General features: G+C 41.9%; 1 protein-coding gene across 1 annotated transcript in view; it reads right to left on the bottom strand.

Moving 5' to 3' along the window:
- The window catches only part of LOC113406051 (von Willebrand factor A domain-containing protein 8-like), a 258,349-nt gene that overhangs the window by 12,221 nt on the left and 227,092 nt on the right, over positions 1-19,036 (bottom strand). The window contains exons 38-40 of the mRNA XM_029910690.1: positions 8,250-8,358; positions 3,002-3,127; positions 701-859 (exon numbers count right to left, since the gene is read on the bottom strand). Of these exons, the coding sequence (XP_029766550.1) occupies positions 701-859; positions 3,002-3,127; positions 8,250-8,358 (394 nt within the window). The remainder of the gene's footprint in view (positions 1-700; positions 860-3,001; positions 3,128-8,249; positions 8,359-19,036) is intronic.

Below are 19,036 nucleotides of genomic sequence, written 5' to 3'. Positions count from 1 at the left end.
GTGCAATGTGAGGCCATATACCCTCATTGCCAACTTTATAGAGAACAGCACTAGTGATGACACTGGTCTTCTGCGGACCGTATGCTCCAATTGTGTCTAGTCCTTATGAAGCAGGAGAGAGAGAAATGGAGAAAGAATAATATCTCACTTGCCCCGGATAAGAATATCACCTAGGCTGCTCTAATTCAAGATGGGTCCAGCTAATGCAGAATCAGGGAGTTATATCTAGCTCCTTGACAGCTCCTCCCTTCTCCTGTACTGAACAGAGATCTGATGCACGGGAGAACTGAGCTAAGGTCCAACTCAAGTGCAGCAGACATAATGGAAGAGGAGAATGCCGCCTTGGTGTGCCACAAATTTCCAATATCTTATCCACTGCTATTAAATATAAAATGAGCCTTACAGTTCTTTACAAGAGTGGCAATTTTCACAACTAATAATTGTATTCCATTTTTGTATGTCTGTTTTTATAACCCTTAAACTGAATCATAATCTGCACTCATAGTGTTCAATGCTTCCTATCCATGGACTGGTATTATTTTCAGGCTGCTAGCAACAGATTTAATTAAGTCTTTATTTCCTTACATGGATGAATAATACTCTTTGGCTAGACAGAGTAATGAAATACTTTTTTCCACTGCCTGTACGCAGCCTGTGCAAGTACTCATTACCACTAAACTCCTGGCCCAGCTATAGTTACCTTAAACTTGTGCTCGTAATTCTCAAAAGCTTCCATGACCATGCAGACAGCCTCCATGGAACGCTCCAGTCGACCATCTACCCCATTAAAGCGGTACATGCTGCCAGAAACATCCACTACCAGGCGCAAACGCTTAGGCTTCTGCTGAGGGCTACCAAGCTGCGAGAGAAAAGTACCAGAAATAACTTTATGAATGGGAAAGCTACACTTTTGATAAGAACAGAACACTGTAAAAGGAGTCATCGCACACTTTTTCAAAACACTAGACAACAAAAACTCTGTCCTAGCAGGCAAGCTCTCTCTAGCAAGTTCAGATTATTAAAAAAAAAAAGGTGAAATTATTTGAATTTTTCTGATTAATAGTTGAGAAAAATTTATTTTAGATACCTGGATACAGTCTCTCTATTTCTCTGTTTTATATACTCAATGACCAGAAACAAAATGCGATAATTCCACCCATTTATAAGGAAAATACCTTTGTTGCTAGATTTCTAATTAACAACATTTTATTACAATAAAAGGAATCTCAAATTTCCACTTTTTGTCAAGAGTCATAAGGGTAATGCCTCCTTGAATTATGGTACTAAAGGAGACTTGTATAAGATCATAAAGTTTGTCTGCTGAAGTTAATATCTTTCTAAAAATGTGTGAAGTCTTTTTCTGATTAACTCCTCAATTTTGTACATTCTGACTGTAAAGCTTTCCCCATCCCCGCTGCCTCCTCCCCCTTAAATGTCTGTTTTAACAATTTCTGGCACACTAGGTTCTGGAAAGGTATTTTATCCCATATGCAATGAGAGAAGTCTGGATTCAAATGAAAGACTATTAAAAGATGGTTTGGCAAAAAACCAAATATTTAAAATGTTTATCTGTAACTGATTTCCAAATATTTCTCTTTCATTCAGCAACCATTTGAGAATTTTTAGTTTAGTTTCTTCTTTTTATTATTAATGCAAATGATTGCAATATCAACTCCCCCCTCCCCAATCCCATTGAAGCCCATGTTTATATATTTTTAATTCAAAATGTAAAATTGCCTCCTTAGCATTTTCACTAGGTAAGCTCTTTTTATAATGTATTGAAAAATAAAAAAACAGCACTTTGAAGAGTACTGGAAATTAGGATATTATAGCTTTTCCCTTACTTAGCTCTGATGTAGGATGGCTAGGCTGCATAAGCTGTTCAAAACAACAAATAGTGAGACCATGTAATATGAAAAATAAATGAGAGAGAGTTGTATCAAATATGTATTTAGCTACTGAGAAGAAAGCTATTCTAAATGATTGTTTGCAAAATAAAATTCCTTCACGTGTAAACATTAAAAATTAAAATTAAAAATAATTGGCTATATTAAATCTGGCTATTACAATACACCTCTACCTCGATATAACGTTGTCCTCGGGAGCCAAAATATCTTACCACGTTATAGTTGAAACCGCGTTATATCGAACTTGCTTTGATTCACCGGAGTGCGCAGCCCTACCCCCCCGGAGCACTGCTTTACCGCGTTATATCCAAATTCGTGTTATATCGGGTCGCGTTATATCGGGGTAGAGGTGTATAATGATGATCTAGACCAGTGGTTCTCAAAGCTGGTCTGCCGCTTGTTCAGGGAAAGCCCCTGGTGGGCCGGGCCGGTTTGTTTACCTGCCGCGTCTGCAGGTTCGGCCGATCGTGGCTCCCACTGGCCGCGGTTTGCCATTCTAGGCCAATGGGGGGCTGCGGGAAGGGCGGCCAGCACATCCCTCGGCCTGCGCCGCTTCCCGCAGCCTCCATTGGCCTGGAGCAGCGAACCGCGGCCAGTGAGAGCTGCGATCAGCCGAACCTGCAGACGCGGCAGGTAAACAAACCGGCCCGGCCCGCCAGGGACTTTCCTTGAACAAGCAGCGGACCGGCTTTGAGAACCACTGATCTAGACAACTAGCCTTAAAGTTGATTTGTTGGTGTGTGTCAACTGGTTTCTTTTTCAATGACTCATATAATTCTAACAAAAATTTTTTCTGACGAACGTCCAAAATTATGAGTAGTCATAAAATAGTAGATTTTTAAAAGTTTTTATTTAGGTTTTAATTATTCACTCATTTTCTCATTAATTTCACATCAGAATTGTTAATTTGCAAATCCAAAAACCTGAGTGTTGAAAGTTTTCTTATAGTATGATAACGAGTGTTAGTGAGGAAAGACATGTGATAGTCATTTAATTTTATTTGAACTTGTTAACCATCTTTACTAGGCTAGCATAACGAAGCTCAAGGAACTAGTAAACTTGCTAGTTGCACCCATTATTTATGGAATACTTACTTCTGGCTCAAGCTCTCCCCGTCGTTTATAAATAGCTTTTTCTCCTGTTAGTCCATCAATTATTTTGGCATCATCTAGCTCTCCAATAGCTTGGTGTCTCAGCCATTGTCTTTCCTTACCCTTGGCCTACAAAAGAAAAGCATCCTTAATTCATTCAGTGCTGCTGGCACATTTTACACTGTTTAAGAGATACAGAACATGACACAAATATGGGTTTTCTTTGTAATTATCTGACAGCTCTGGCACAAGTTGGTGAAATCCGAACACATTTTCATAAATGCCAGGTATCTCTTGCTGAGAGACTAATTATTGCTGACAAAGTATATATTTTCCCCACAATTTTTGTCACTTCTAAGCCTTTTCACATAGAGATTTTGAAATATGGACCATGTAATCTTTGCATTTTAATTGCAAATATATTGGAAAATGGTACACAAATGAATCTATGCAGAAATCCATAGATTTAGAGGGACAGGCACAACAGAAGTGTTTTCCATCCAGGCACTGTGAGAAAATGTACTGGATGACTAAAACAGAGGCAAAACTCAACAGTATTACGTAAAAATACCTACACTGAAGGAGAACCCTATCTAATGTGGATGACACAAAGCTGGGAGGTATTGCCAATACAGAGAAAGACCGGGATATCATACAGGAAGATCTGGATGACCTTGTAAACTGGAGTAATAGTAATAGGATGAAATTTAATAGTGAAAAGTGCCAGGTCATTCATTTAGGGATTAATAACAAGAATTTTGTTATAAGCATCAGTTGGAAGTAACAGAGGAGGAGAAGGACCTCGGAGTACTGGTTGATCACAGGATGACTATGAGCCGCCTATGTGATTATGGCCATGAAAAAAGCTAATGCGGTCTTGGGATGCATCAGGCGAGGTATTTCCAGTAGAGATAAGGAGGTGTTAGTACTGTTATACAAGGGACTAGTGAGACCTCATCTGGAATACTGTGTGCAGTTCTGATCTCCCATGTTTAAGAAGGATGAATTCAAACTGTAACAGGTACAGAGAAGGGCTACTAGGGTTGATACGAGGAATGGAAAACCTGTCTTATGAAAGGAGACTCAAAGAGCTTGGCTTGTTTAGCCTAACCAAAAGAAGGCTGAGGGGAGATACGATTGCTCAGAGGGATAAATACTAAGGAGAGAGAGGAATTATTTAAGCTCAGTACCAATGTGGATACAAGAACAAATGGATATAAACTGGCCATCAGGAAGTTTAGACTTGAAATTAGACGAAGGTTTCTAACCATCAGAGGAATGAAGTTCTGGAACAGCCTTCCAAGGGGAGCAGTGGAGGCAAAAGACATATCTGGTTTCAAGACTAAGCTTGATAAGTTTATGGAGGGGATGGTATGATGGGATAGCCTAATTTGGGCAATTAATTGATCTTTGACTATTAGCAGTAAATATGCCCAATGGCCTGTGATGGGATTTTAGATGGGGTGGGATCAGGGCCGGCTCCAGGCACCAGCGGAGGAAGCACGTGCATTCTTGGGGTGGCACAGTCTGGGCGGATTTTTTTTTTTTTTGCTTGGGGCTGCAAAAATGGTAGAGCTGGCCCTGGGTGGGATCTGAGTTACTACAGAGAATTCTTTCCTGGGTGTCTGGCTGCTGAGTCTTGCCCACATGCTCAGGGTTTAGCTGATCGCCATATCTGGGGTCGGGAAGGAATTTTCCTCCAGGGCAGATTGGCAGAGGCCCTGGGGGTTTTTCACCTTCCTCTGCAGCGTGGGGGCATGGGTCACTTGCTGGAGGATTCTCTGCACCTTGAAGTCTTTAAACCATGATTTGAGGACTTCAGTAGCTCAGACATAGGTTAGGGGTTTGTTACAGGAGTGGGTGGGTGAGATTCAGTGGTCTGCGTTGTGCAGGAGGTCAGACTGGACAATCATGATGGTCCCTTCTGACCTTAAAGTTTAAAGTCTAAAGTCTATGATTCTAATGGTCTATGCGTGGTTCCTTTTACAACAGCATTCATAATAATCTTGTACGCAATTTACAATCAAAACATTGCAAATAGTAATGATCAAGACAGTGCACTTTTTGCTACCATGGGTGTTTGTGCTCTGACTTTTAATACTGATGTACCATTCTTTACAGCTCAGTCCTGCTGTCTATACGCTAGTAATACTCCCACTGAATACATGCCCTCTGATGACTGAAGAATTCGGTGCTTAGACAACAGGGCTTAAGTTTCCTCTTAGTGATCTCTCATTGGCCTCACAGACCCTGGTTCTCTCAGTTTGTCTTCCTTTGAAATTACCTCTCATCAGAGATCTTCTGAAGCAGGGACCATGCTTTGCCAATCCCAGAGAAGTTCAAACTGCATGCCTGGAATCTGAGAGGACAGATCTCTGGAACTTTGTACACTCTGGACAGCTATTTGATGACCAACTACAGTCCACAAAAGAATTCTACATCCCAGCCCACTGCCTCTGGCATGTGTTCAAATGTAGGTGTTCTGAACAGGTCCTCAGTTTGAAATCAGTTCTAGCAAAACCTACCTTTGGTTCTTAATTGATGGATTCATTAAAGGTCTGAGCTTTAAAGTCTTACATGTCCAGGTGGCTTTGTTAGAAGTCTTCTGTTTACACTCAGGAAAAGGGATTTAGCTTTACACCCCCATTTCTAGGTTCTCCAGGCAGTGAGAAAATGTCACCCTCCATTTCAAGCCCACATAGCCAACTGGATGCTGAATTTCATAGTGAAACAACTGATGAAACAATCCTTTGGACCAATCGCTATTAGTTCATTGTTTTTCTTGTCTAAGTAACTTTACGTTTGCAAGAAGAATCAGTGAAACAAATACCCTTTTTTCCCCCTGACAGAGTGGGATTATGGACATCAGAACTTCTACCCAAAGTTTTTTCTTCCTATCCTTTAAATCAAGATACAATATTTTCTTCCTTTTTCCCAACCCTTCTCACCATAAGGTGGTGAAGTGCCATTACCTGCTTAGTGATTAAATTCTACTTGGACAGAACAACATCTTTCTTGAAAACAAGTGTCTTATTTCCCAGATGGGCAAGGACAAAGGTTTTAAAACCGTGAAAGCCACCATCTTCATACGGGGTGGGGCAGCATTATGAATCTTGTATGAGAATGGGCAGAACTCATCCTTCTTATTCAAGAGCTCATTCTACAAGATCTATTTCCACTTCATGAGCAGAGAGGAATATGAGGAAATCTGCAAAGCAAATGATTTGGGCATCTCTTCTCATTCATAAAAAATTACAAAGTGGAAGTCTCATCTTCCTCTGATATTGCCTTAGGTCAATAGGTTTGCAGTCTGTCATCCCGCCTTGGTTCCTTTACTTTTCTGACTGTTTTAACTTTCAGACGATATATACACACACTACCAAAATTTCACAAGTGATGGCCAGTTTGCCCTGTCTCGCATGGAGAGCCACAAACGTGAAAGGAACAGTAGAATGGGCTGAGATGACATTTTGTTCACAGCATTGACTACAAGCATTTGAGCATGGATGGGTCTTTAACACACCAAGTTCTGAGGACGACTGTTCTTTCAAGTATTTGTGATCTGCTTCCTCTTGGTAGACAGCAAGGGAAAAACAGCAGAAGGCAATAAAGTTTCAGCTTCACTGAGCATATCCTTAGTTTAGTTATTGTTTACACTGACAAAGCTATAGCTTTGAGGATATTCAAAAAAGAAGTGTGGGAAGAAAATGTTTTGACTAGCAGCATGGTTCACACTAATCCTATTCTCTTAGTCATTTTCAGAGATGTGTTTCAAGTGATGACAGCTTCTCCTTGAAGTATATTTGCTATTCTGATTATGCATTAATTAAAAGTATCTGAGTTGTAAATATCTTAAGGGAAAACCGAGTTGACATTGTTCTTTTCCTGCTAAATTTGAACTAGTTTCTTCTCCAAAATACTGCTAAATTATTTAGAATATTCAATGACTATCCCTTCCACATAGAATTGCATACAGTTTCTGGTCTATCTATACAGTAAAAACAAAACAAAAACACCCAGAAGTGTTTTTAATGTATTTTGCAAATGCATGCGATGCTGTTAAAATAGAAAGAGAAAACTATGCCTGAAAACTCTTAAGGAAAAAACAATTTTTCCATAATGATTTTCAGTTATTTTGATGTCAATAAAATGATGTCTTCAAAGGATTCACGGTAAAGCAAGAGACAAGTAAACAAATATTAGGGTCTGAATAATATAAACAATGTGCGCACATTATGCAATCATAGTAAGTTTAAATTTGCCTTTATTTCAAACGTAATTTGAAAAGTTATAAATTTGTATGTCTAGTTATTGCAGTTAGAAAGTGACTGAGGATTTTTAAGGAGCTTATTTTTCAAAACCATAATTACACAGTAAAATTTGACCTAAGAGTGACATCACTTTTAATTGCACCACTGACTTAATATTCCTGAAATAAGGAATGTCTGCCTGATAATTTTACTAGTTCTATGTTTTCTCATCTCTACTGATAGCCCCACCCGCTCCCATTAAAAATGTAAAAATTCTTTCCTTTTTCCCCACTTTCTTCACTTTCATCTTGAAATTAATATACTTGTTTTTGTTTACAGTGTTTGTGTACCAGCATTGCTGGAAGCTAGCACAGTTCTATGGTTAATTAACTGATGATACAGCAAACAAAGGCAATAAAGGACAAACTTTCTTGTTGGTTATATCCTACATAAAGAGAGCATCTATTTTTATTTTTAAATGTGCCAATGAGAGGTTCCTTTTAAACCGAGTCAAATTTAAGCTTTATAAATTTAAGCTTTCTGCTACACACAGTTGGATGCCTGAAAAGCTATGACCAGGCAGGAGCCATGGGCCCCCTATGAAAATCTGCCTTGTTCACACTTCTGAGCCACGGGGAGGCTCCAGGACAGAATCAGGGACACGGAATGGGATCCATGCACTGTCACACACATCCACCTCATCCCCTAATGTCTCTTTTCTCACTCGGTTTAATTGTGCTCCTAAACAAGTCATCCCTGTGGTGAGCTGTGTGGGAATACTGATTGTCTGGTTGGCCAGAATACAGGTCCACTTTAATGCTGCTTTTGAAATGGTCACATATTTCTGTGTTTGCCCTAATTGCATGTAGGACCTCAATTTGCTCTCGACTCCCAAAGATATTATTAATCAAATAGTGATATAATGTTGAAGTACAGTTGGTAATATTTTGGCCCTAATCTAGTGAGTTGACAGTTCCCTTTACCAATAAATCAAGTGTTACCTGCAGATTGTCTAGGATGATTCGGAGAGACTGGACTTGTCTTCGGACAGCTCCAGAGAACCTTTCGTAAGTAGATGCATCATATTCACTCATCCGGATCTCCTTTAATCTGAAGCAAGAAAGAGGCTAAAAAATTAAGAATGGAATCATGCAAAAAAGCATCTAATCCATTTCTACAGGCAGGGTACATTTATTTGTTGATAATGGCTAAGCTCCAACAAGAACGGACAGACTCTGAGGAGCAGCAGCTGCTTTTATTGACTTCTGAAGCGACAGTTAATAACGGATGTCCACACAGCCTACATCACATTTAAAATGTATTGAGGGTATTAATCCTTTAGCCGTCTCAGATCCTTTTGTTTTAGCGATTAGGCTGCAAGTCATATATTTCAACAACTGTGATAAAATTACACAAGCGTTTGCTGGCTCAGGTGTTGTTATATGTACATAAAGGGAGTTGTTAGGGTGTGTATTTTTTACCTCATTTGCAATGCATTTTAAACATTCTGGGTAACCGACATTTAACACAAAGATAAGGTCAAGTAGTGCTCTGCAAGTCTGTCCCCATAGACCTATAACTAGTTAGTACCTTTTAAACACTCTCTACAAAACAAAGAAACCTCAGAACAAATGGAAAGTTTTGAACAAATGTTTAAAAGAATTGTCCTGAACACAGAAGACAGAACACAGAGCTCAGTGTTGTTAGGAGGTCTAAAATAGAGAATTATTTCTGAGCTGCTGATACTGGTATATATATTTTATACCATTCCTTGTAGGGCTGGTCTACACACAGATGTTCTACTGCTTTATCTGTTTCTAAGCAAATACAGTGAAAGCAGTGCAACGCTCTACTGTGGATGCAGTTATACTGGTACAAAGGTGTTTATATCTGTATAGCTTATTTCCAGTAGAAGTACACCAGTACAACTGCATCCACTCCAGGAGGCTGCACTGCTTTAACAATATTGGTTTTTAATCAGAGATAGGTAACGTGGTACAAAAACTGCGGGTAGACTAGACGAGGTAAAACTTAATTCATGGTAACATGGTGAGATGCATTAGGGCCGAATCCAACTCACAGTGAAAGCAATAGAAAGACTCCCATTGTCTTCAGTGGGAGTTGGATCAGTCCCTTAATGAATAATGAAACAAAGATTACAACTTTGTTTTATTTACTATGATCTTAATGTTTTTCTACACTGAATTATACACTTAGTGAGACAGTCGTTACAGAAGATTATTACAGCACCATAGCTAGGAAGAGGCAAATTCTCAACATTGTGCACGGAGACAAAACAGGTGAGGTAAAATCTTTTATTGGACCAACTTCTGCTGGTGGAAGGGATAAGCTTTTAAGCTTCACAGAGCTCTTGTTCAGGTGTGGGGAAGGTAACCAGAGTGTCTAAGCTAAATACAAGTTGGGACAGACTGTAAAGCATAAGGGGCTCATATATGCTGAAAGAGACCACTTAAAATGAAGTAGGCAGTTATTGGTTAGCAAGCGGAGACGAGGGCATGTGTGGTGTTGTGATGAGCCATAAAACCAGTCTCTGCTGAGTCCATGGTTTTTAGTGTATAGCAGAGTTATCTTGTCTCTCTCATATCCTGGGACCAACACGGGTACTGCAAACAATATTGTGCACTGGCATTTATCTTGGTGACTCCTGGAATCTGAGTTTAATACCTTCACAACACAGAGAAAATGTACCTCCTAATGATCATGTTTTACTATAGTAGTCTATGTGCTGTTGTATTAATTTAAATGCAATAAATGGGCCAAAAGTGTTAACATAATCCATTCACTGCCCAACATTAAACAGTGTTAAAGGTCTGAAGTTTGGTATACAGAGACCTCAGCCTGCTCAGTATAATGGCAAACATACTATTAAAAATCCTTTTAACCTTTGAAATGTAAAGTATTAAGTAAGGCTTTCATTTTAACAACAATTCTTGCTCCCTTTCCCTTCAGCAGGAGAGAGTTTTTAGAAGGAAAATCCCCACTGTTTGAGAGTCTATTGGAAGGTAAAAACTGTCCTTCTGAGGAAAAGAGAAGAAGTTAGTTGAGATGAGCTAGAGCTGTTGTTGTTACTGCTGTTTTAAAGTCCAATACCGTTTCATCTCAGGTGGTGTTTGGGACACAGCTGGGATTCAGCTGGATTCAAATCTTACATTAAACATAAAAAATATTAAAACAAAGTTTTGTTTGAAACTAACTTTGAAAACAATTGCTTATTTGCTGAAGTGCCATCTTCTGAGAGAGTCCCACATTGGGCTGCCAAAAATATTGCATTAATAAATGGGCCAAGGTGCGAACATAACTGTCCAACATTAAATAGTGTTAAATCCTTGTTCCGTCTTCCTTTAGCCAGAGAGAGTTTTAGAAGGAAAAAATCCCCGTTTGACGGTCTCTAAGATGGTACCGAAGATGGTAAATCTGTTCTTTTGAGGAAAAGAGAAGAAGTTAGTTGACATGAGCTGGAGCTGTTTGTTGCTGCGGCTGCTGCTAAAGTCTGATAGATCCTGTTTCACCTCAGGTGGGTTTAGGATTCAGCTGGAGCTGGTAGGGGTGGTGATGTTATCTGGATCCCTCTCTCTGCCTCAGTTTGGTCAAGACACCTCAGAATTAGGACAAAGCTAGGGTCTAGGGTCTCAGGACATGGTGGGGGAGGCAGTCATGATAGAGAAGCTCGCTCCAGTAGCCTCCGTCTGGTTCTTCTCTATTCCACCCACCCAAAGTCTTTCTTTAAGAACCCACAAAGGGAATGGTGGGTGGAATAGCCCATCCCCTCATTATTTTGTCCATCAATTAAGCATAATATCAGACATACAATTCTGGTTCATTAATTTCCAGTTCCAGATATTCTGTTTTTACCAACAATGAATTTAACAGTCCTTGAACAATACGAGTAGGCCCTTTCGTTTAGACTAATTCAACTTTTCTATCTCCTTTTTGTATTTTTCCCCATCAACATTAGTTAGTATAGGTTATTGTGACATCTTGTGAACTTTCACATACTTTTTACAGTTGAGCTCACGAGAGTAAATTTATAGGCCCAATTATCACAACAGTGACCATCCACTATGAAAGTCTGCCTGCCAGAAGTAGCTTGATTACACTACTGTTAACATTCACATGTCCCTCCAAATATTTACAAAGGATTGTCTCAAATGTCAAGGTGGATGCTAAATGAAAAATGATAAAATCAGCAGACTGCAGTCTATTAGTTTGATGTCTACAGTTACAGTGGTTGCATCATTTATCCTCTCCCTACAGAGGATACTGCAAGATTAATAAGAAAATCACAGTGCTTAGTTTAGAATTAAAAACAGTTCAACGAAAGAGCTATGCAATATCTGAGGTTTTGCATAAGTTGTCTGATCTTTGAGAGCTCAAAAAACACATTATGCTTACAGGTATGGCTGAATAGTATGATCACATTACACATACAAATGCACCATGTGTTATTTTAGTTATGATGAAATCTGGAAATAATATGACAGGTTGTACCAGCTTTCTGAAAAAATCTCTTGTAAGGTGTGAGGAACTCTCGGAATTCTAGAAGTTGAAGTTGGTGTGGGGAGTAGCAGAATAAACAGAGGCAACTTTTATTCAACTGATAATGTCAGTGATTTGATGTGTTTTCCATAGCCAGTAGTATTCAGCCAGGAAATTTCAGGAGTGATAATTTTAAATCCTAGCCTCCCACTCAGAACTGCTAAACAGGCTGCACTATATTTAAGTAGTCCTTTCAGATAATTACATATAAACAGTGAATCTTGCAGCTGACCCGCTCTCAAAAAAACAAAAAAACAAAAAAAGGCCCACTCCTTTATTGGGATGGTGGGGTTTTACAGGAGATTTGTACCCCACTTTAACTCCCTAGCTGCTCCTATCATTGAATTATAAAAGCATAAGCCAGACAAAGTAGTCTGGATGGAACAGTGTCAAACAGCTTTCTGTGAACTGAAGGAAACCTTAAGCAAAGATCCAGTGTTGATAAACCCAGACTTTGACAAACGCTTTATGGTCTTCACAGATACCTCAGACACTGTGTTGATGCAGACTAATGCTTAGGAAGAGAGACATCCAGTTGCACAGCTGAGTACAAAACTGCTCCCCAGGGAAAAGAATTATGGAACTATTGAAAAGTAATGTCTTGCAACTATGTGGGCTCGTAAGAGTATGTATGGAAGAAGAAGATCTGTATGAGTGGCACTTTACTGTATATGGATCGCTTGCCTGGCTCAATCATATGAAAGGTTCTAATGCCAGGTTGTTATGGAGTCTAACACTCCATAATTATGATTATGGAAGTAATTCATATTAAGGGAAATGCAAATATTATTGCTGATGTGTTCTCCCAAGGAAGGGCTTGAATGTCCCTAGATCACTGGGAGTAATCCCACTCAGTTTGTTCTTAAAGGGGGAATAGATGTGGAGAGTGGGGGAATTTTTGTAATATTTTTATGAAGCATTATTCAGTTTACCCATTGACTTTGTATGTCTAGCCACTGAGTGTGAAGAGATTAATTTCTACTCGGGGACAGAGCAACGAGAGAGATGTTGGAATCATAGGTGTCGGCCTATCTGGGTGGGACCAAAATGCACCATCAAGAACTGAATGGAATCAATACACATAAATGGAGAGACAATGGAAGACCCAAGCATTGGACATGAACTTGTGAACACAGCTTAGCTGTGTCTAGAAACAAAGCGTATGTCTACACTGCAACGTAAGCCCAGGGTGTGTGGGGCTGAAGCATGCAGGCTGTGTGTTTGCAAGTCCAGGCTGAGAGTCCACGCTGATTTAGAATTTCTGGATCCGGGTCTCCCACCTGTGCTCATGCATCTACACCAGGGGTTCTCCGACTGGGGGTCGGGACCCCTCAGGGGGTCACAAGGTTATTACATGGGGGGGGTTGCAAGCTGTCAGCCTCCACCCCAAACCCTGCTTTGCCTACAGCATTTATAATGGTTTTAAATATATTAAAAAGTATTTTTAATTTATATGGGGGGTCGCACTCAGAGGCTTGCTATGTGAAAGGGGTCACCAGTACAAAATTTTGAGAACCACTGCTCTACTTCTCCCTGGTGGTTGTCCAGGTGGCTTCTTGCTCCACATCGCCTGGATGCCAGCAGGAGGGGTCACTGTGAGCACAGGAGAAACAGGCTCCCCACCTCAGTTCAAGTGCCAACCCCACCACAGCCCAGAGCAGCTGGCAGCTGCAATTATGGGAAAGTCCGGCTTCGCACCCCTAGCCCTGGGATGGGGCAGGCTCAGTTGCTCTGCGACAATGGCACAAGTGCAGTCTGAAAGCTAGAGCTTTCCAAAGAAAAGGTCATCCGAATTTTTTTTTAACATTGCAAAATGTATTTTTCCCTACATTTGGTCTCCGAAACTGAACCGTTTTGGCTGAAATTTTCCACAAAAATTCATCCAGGGGAAGATACCCAACATGGAGAATTTCAGCCCAAATGGTTGAAGTTTGGTAAAGTTATAAGACCCTGCTTTCTGTTGCTTATCATGGAAAGGGTTGGGCTGCCTCAATAACACGCAGTGCTACTACCCCAGTATGGGCTGGTTCTGGGCACTAGAAGGTGGGAGCATCTCTCTCCTGTGTTCCTCCTGCTGACACCCAGGCAGCTTGGAGAAAGAAGCTGCCTGACTCAAATGCAGAGGGGATAAGAGCCAGACTTGAGGGGGAGTAGCTTGTGACAAGGATCTTGTGGGGTGGGAGACTGGGACTGGAGGATGATGAGGAAGGCAGCGGGGGCTGGCTCAGCAAGGAGACTGGGACTGAGAGCTGGGGGGCGAATGGAACTGGGTGGGCAAGGAATCTGGGACTGGGAACTAGTGAGGCAAATGGAAGGAGGTGAAGGGGAAGGAGGACAGATCTGATGAGGAGCCAGATTGCAGAGTGAGAACTGGGATTGGCTGGGCAAGGAGAGTAGAACTGGGAGGGAGGAGGAGGGAAAATGGGCAGAAAGGTCTGTGACCATTAGAATGCACTCCTCTCCAGATCCTGAAATGGAACCCATGATTCCTTAGTCTCACCATTCCTTTGCTGTCACCAAATATCTGTGAAACCCACTGGCAAAGCATCTCTTCATCCCCTTCTAGTGCTGGTCAATTTAGAAGATGACAACAAACTACTGCTGTGAGTTATTCCATTAACTCAAGTGGGTAGTGGTCTGTGTTGGTGGATCATAAGGTTCAACACTGCTAGTGACCCAGGTGGTGTCAATATGGTACCACATGATGGATTTTTTTTAGTTTTCTTTTTTAAAAACCTAGGAATTATGCACACAAAACTAAGTTGAAGAATGTTATTAAGTTATAAAGTCAGCCTATCAAAATTTAAGAAATTCCAGAATAAAGGTGCCTGTGCAACATTAACTTGGCCTTTGCACATGCCTGTGCATTATGATACAATTTTTAGTTACGTGATCTTATGCTGTTTTTTCCATGGGACCTGTGCCTCATTCAAGTGTGTGGTGTGTTATGTATTTGTGGGGGAAGTATGGGGTTTTAACATTATCCTGTGAGGAAGATTAATATGTAGTGTTTCTTTATTTGTTGGAAGCAGAAGAGAGTTGTTGGGAAGTGCAGAATTTTTTACTGTCAGTGGAAATATGCTGCATGAGTGTTAAGAGATGTCCCCTAACTTGGCATTTCCTTGCTATTTAGGGTTTATTTTGGGGGGATGGGAAACTTAATGAAGTTTTTGTTAATGAGAATTTCCTAGGGTTTTAATAGGACAATTAATAGGATAAGCAACAAGGGCGGTTTAGGTTCGGCATTAGGAAAAAGTTCCTAACTGTCAGTGTGGTTAAGCATTGGAATAAATTGCCCAGGGAGGTTGTGGAATCTCCATCATTGGAGACGTTTAAGAGCAGGTTAGACAAACCTGGGATGGTCTAGATAAAACTCAGTCCTGCCATGAGTTCAGGGGTCTGGACTAGATGATCTCTCAAGGTCTCTTCCAGTCCTACGATTCTATGGTTCTATATTGCAGAGTCAAGAACCCACCCTGACTTCCCCTGAGGTGTACAGGAATATGGAAGTAGCTGGAGATGTTTGAGGTGGAGATCAGGGGAGAGAATGATCAGAGGGAATAGTGTGGAGAAGGGAGGCTTGGAGAACAAGAACACCTTGGTATGTGTCTTGGACCCTGGCATCCCCGGGACTCTGATGAGGCAGAGGAAGCCATGCTGGAAAAGGGATGATTGGGTACCGGTAGAGAATGGGGACTTGTTTTCCCCCACAACTCATCTCATCCTGGTGCACCAGGGAGATGGGGTGGGGGACTCTAGTTCTCCATCAACTAAAGAGATGGGACAGTTGAGTGAGCTAACTAGGCAGTGGGTTGTAGGGTCTGTCCTTACCTAATAATTCCAGCACATCCAGTATTTCTAGGTTAGGAAGCCTGTCAAGTATGGGGATTAGGTCCTGCTTTGAGCAGGGGGTTGGACTAGATGACCGCCTGAGGTCCCTTCCAACCCTGATATTCTATGATTCTATGGTATTTGTTCTGCTGGACCAGGCACAGCTCTTCAGCTCAGAGGTGTCTCTGTCAAAGCCATGGAGCATTGACAGAAGTATGAGAGCCGCCCGCTTTGGAGATCTCAATTCCTCCCCTTTGGGAACCCTGTTAACCTCTCCCTCCCCTCCCCCCGGCCTGCTCGAATGTGCCTGGGTTTATAGCATAGAGAGATATGCACAAACTGGTGTTCATTCTCTCTTACTTCAAGATGAGGGAGGGAAGCAAGAACCAGGCCAGACAGGACTTCTCTCCCCATTTTCAGATTCCTGTTGAAAGGAGAAAGAGGCTAAGTGAAGTTTCTCAATCAGATGTATGCTCCAGTGGGAATAAAATAATCTGTGAAAGCACTTTCCATTTGATTTCCTTCTTCTGAAGGAGAGGTGTCAGACTGAGGGAGACCTTCCTATGCTGTTTCTCCTCATGATAGAAATCATACTTCTCTTCAGTGTTACACACTGATACTCTTCAGTGTGTAACCCACGTTTATACAGTGTTGCTCTGGCCCCCTTCTAGGGGCTAGTCCGTATACAGCAGGGGTTCTTAAACTGGGGATCAGGATGCCTCAGGGTTGTGAGGTTATTACATGGGGGGTCGCGAGCTGTCAACCTCCACCCCAACCCTGCTTTGCCTCCAGCATTTATAATGGTGTTAAATATATTAAAAAGTGTTTTTAATTTATGGGGGGGGGTCACACTCAGAGGCTTGCTATGTGAAAGGTCACCAGTACAAAAGTTTGTGAACCACTGATCTACACTGTACTTCGCAGGCCCGAGTCAAACCAGCCTATCCCAGGCTTCCTAGCGCCCTCCCCAGCTGTAGCCACTCTAGCCCTTTGTTTGTGGTGCACTGTGGGAAAACTTGACTGCCCTTCCGATGATAGTTTACAGGAAGTTGTTGCAGCCTCTAATACATCCTGTGGGGCCATGTTTTGGGTCTGCATGCCCCTGGCAACTGGAGCCAGCAACAAGGAGGAATCACCATCTATCCTGCTTGGGCTGGAGTCTGAGCCCAGACTTACATTCCAGTGTAGACGTACCCAAAGGGATCAGGTGTGAACAAACGGGGGCTTAAGCTGCACACAGATAGAGACAATGGACTCCAGCAAACCATGGAAAGTTGGAGCAATTCCGTCAATGCAGACTCTGACTTAAACTTGGCTTTTTCCATGCAGACTTAAGGACTTTCAAAGGGTTGATTTCAGTTGACTAATAAATGCTGGTTTATTTTGAAAAGGCTGCCATGCATTGCTCCCTGCAGGGGTAAAGTCTCTAACAGGAGTCTGAATTCATTTGGACTTACTAGAGAGTGCACTATGACAAACAAGGGTGTTGTGACCCAAAGGGCCCAGTCTTGGAGTCATGAGACTGCATCATCCTTGTAAAAGCTAAACTGAATGTCTGGCAATAATAGGAGTACACCCAAAGGGACTGTCTAAAGGCTGGGGCATCAAACCCCCTGTAGATCCATGATAGCTGGTGACAGACTGTCAGGTACTGGATACAACAGTAGTATTTCACAACAAGTGACTGCAACAGCTAAAACAGGGTTAGTCAAAGAAACAGTACGGAAAATGGTGTTTAATCAGCTCCATAAGGAAGATTATACAGCCGGTTTGGTGAGAAAAGGTTAAGTGTTGGAAAAGCTAACCAAGGCACAGCTGATGGAACTGCTCGAGAAGGATAATTAGGCCAAGAACCATGGTCCAGTTCCAGACAAAATTCCAAGTAAGCAGTCCAACTCGTCAGCATCAGTCAGAAGGGACAGAGGCCCAGCTATCTCAGAGGGGAGAGGAGAGTCCAAGGAGGACAGCTCCAGTGTTATACTGTGTCAATGTGGCTTCAAGCTCCCAGAGTGGGCCACATACAGTACTGTGTGTATAAGTCAGTGGTGGGCAACCTGCAGCCTGTCAGGGTAATCCACTAGTGGGCCGTGAGACAGTTTGTTTACATTGATCATCCACAGGCACGGCCCCCCGCAGCCACGATTTGCCGTTCCCGGCCAATGGGAGCTGCAGGAATTGGTGCGGGGCGCAGGGATGTGCTGGCCGCCACTTCCTGCAGTTCCCATTGGCCAGGAACGGTGAACCGCGGCCACTGGAAGCTGCAGGCAGCCGTACCTGTGGACGGTCAATGTAAACGCTGTTTCTCAGCCCACCAGCGGATTACCCTGACGGGCCACGTGCAGCCTGTGGGCCACAGGTTGCCCACCACTGGTATAAGTCCTGGGACTTTAATAATGCATGAGTTGTTGAGGAGATGTCGTGGTGCAGATGTTCAGGTTCTATAGCAGGCAGCTGCAACATTCCCATGTCATCTATCAGTAGGCACTAGCCTTCCCCAGTAAGAAGGATAACATTCTGAAAAGGGGTGACCGGGGGAAGGGAAAAAACATTAAAGCATGTTGGAGGGAGGGAGAGGGGTGTGTGTATGCATCTGTATGTATAATACAAAAAGCTACAAAATGTCAAAATATTTCGTAGCTAACCGCAATAGTTGAGTCATTTTGAAGAACAGAGATATATAGTGAGGTGAAAATATTTACCAACATCAGGTTCTATAAATAAATGAGTAAAATGTTGTAGAAAAAGGAAATAAAGCTGGGGTGGGTGTATATATTGCCAGTTGAACTAAGTTTTTCTAAAAAGCCATTTTGTTTCATAGAATCATAGAAGATTAGGTTTGGAAGAGACCTCAGGTAGTCATCTAGTTCAACCTCGTGCTCAAAGCAGGACCAATCCCAACTAAATCATCCCAGACAGGGCTTTGTCAAGCGGGCTTTAAAAACCTCTAAGGATGGAGATTCCACCACCTCCCTAGGTAACCCATTCCAGTGCTTCACCACCCTCCTAGTGAAATAGTTTTTCGTAATTTCCAACCTAGACCTCCCCCACTGCAACTTGAGACCATTGCTCCTTGTTCTGTCATCTGCCACCACTGAGAACAGCCGAGCTCCGTCCTCTTTGGAACCCCCCTTCAGGTAGTTGAAGGCTGCTATAAAATCCCTCCTCACTCTTCTCTTCTGCAGACTAAATAAGCCCAGTTCCCTCAGCCTCTCCTCGTAAGTCATGTGCCCCAGACCCCTAATCATTTTTGTTGCCCTCCGTTGGACTCTCTCCAATTCCTTTTGTTTTCCATGATCATTTTCTGTGCAGCTCTCATACAGTGTTTATATTTTCTTTGTGTTAACTGCTTTGAATTAATTGTTAACCCCTTTGATGATCATAGAACACTACAGGCAATTTG

The sequence above is a fragment of the Terrapene carolina genome, unplaced genomic scaffold (assembly GCF_002925995.2).
Source record: "Terrapene carolina triunguis isolate 2854851 unplaced genomic scaffold, T_m_triunguis-2.0 Scaffold17, whole genome shotgun sequence".
NCBI classification, from domain to species: Eukaryota; Metazoa; Chordata; order Testudines; family Emydidae; genus Terrapene; species Terrapene triunguis.
Note: the sequence above shows the minus strand (reverse complement) of the source record. Positions and strands in the feature narration are given on the sequence as shown.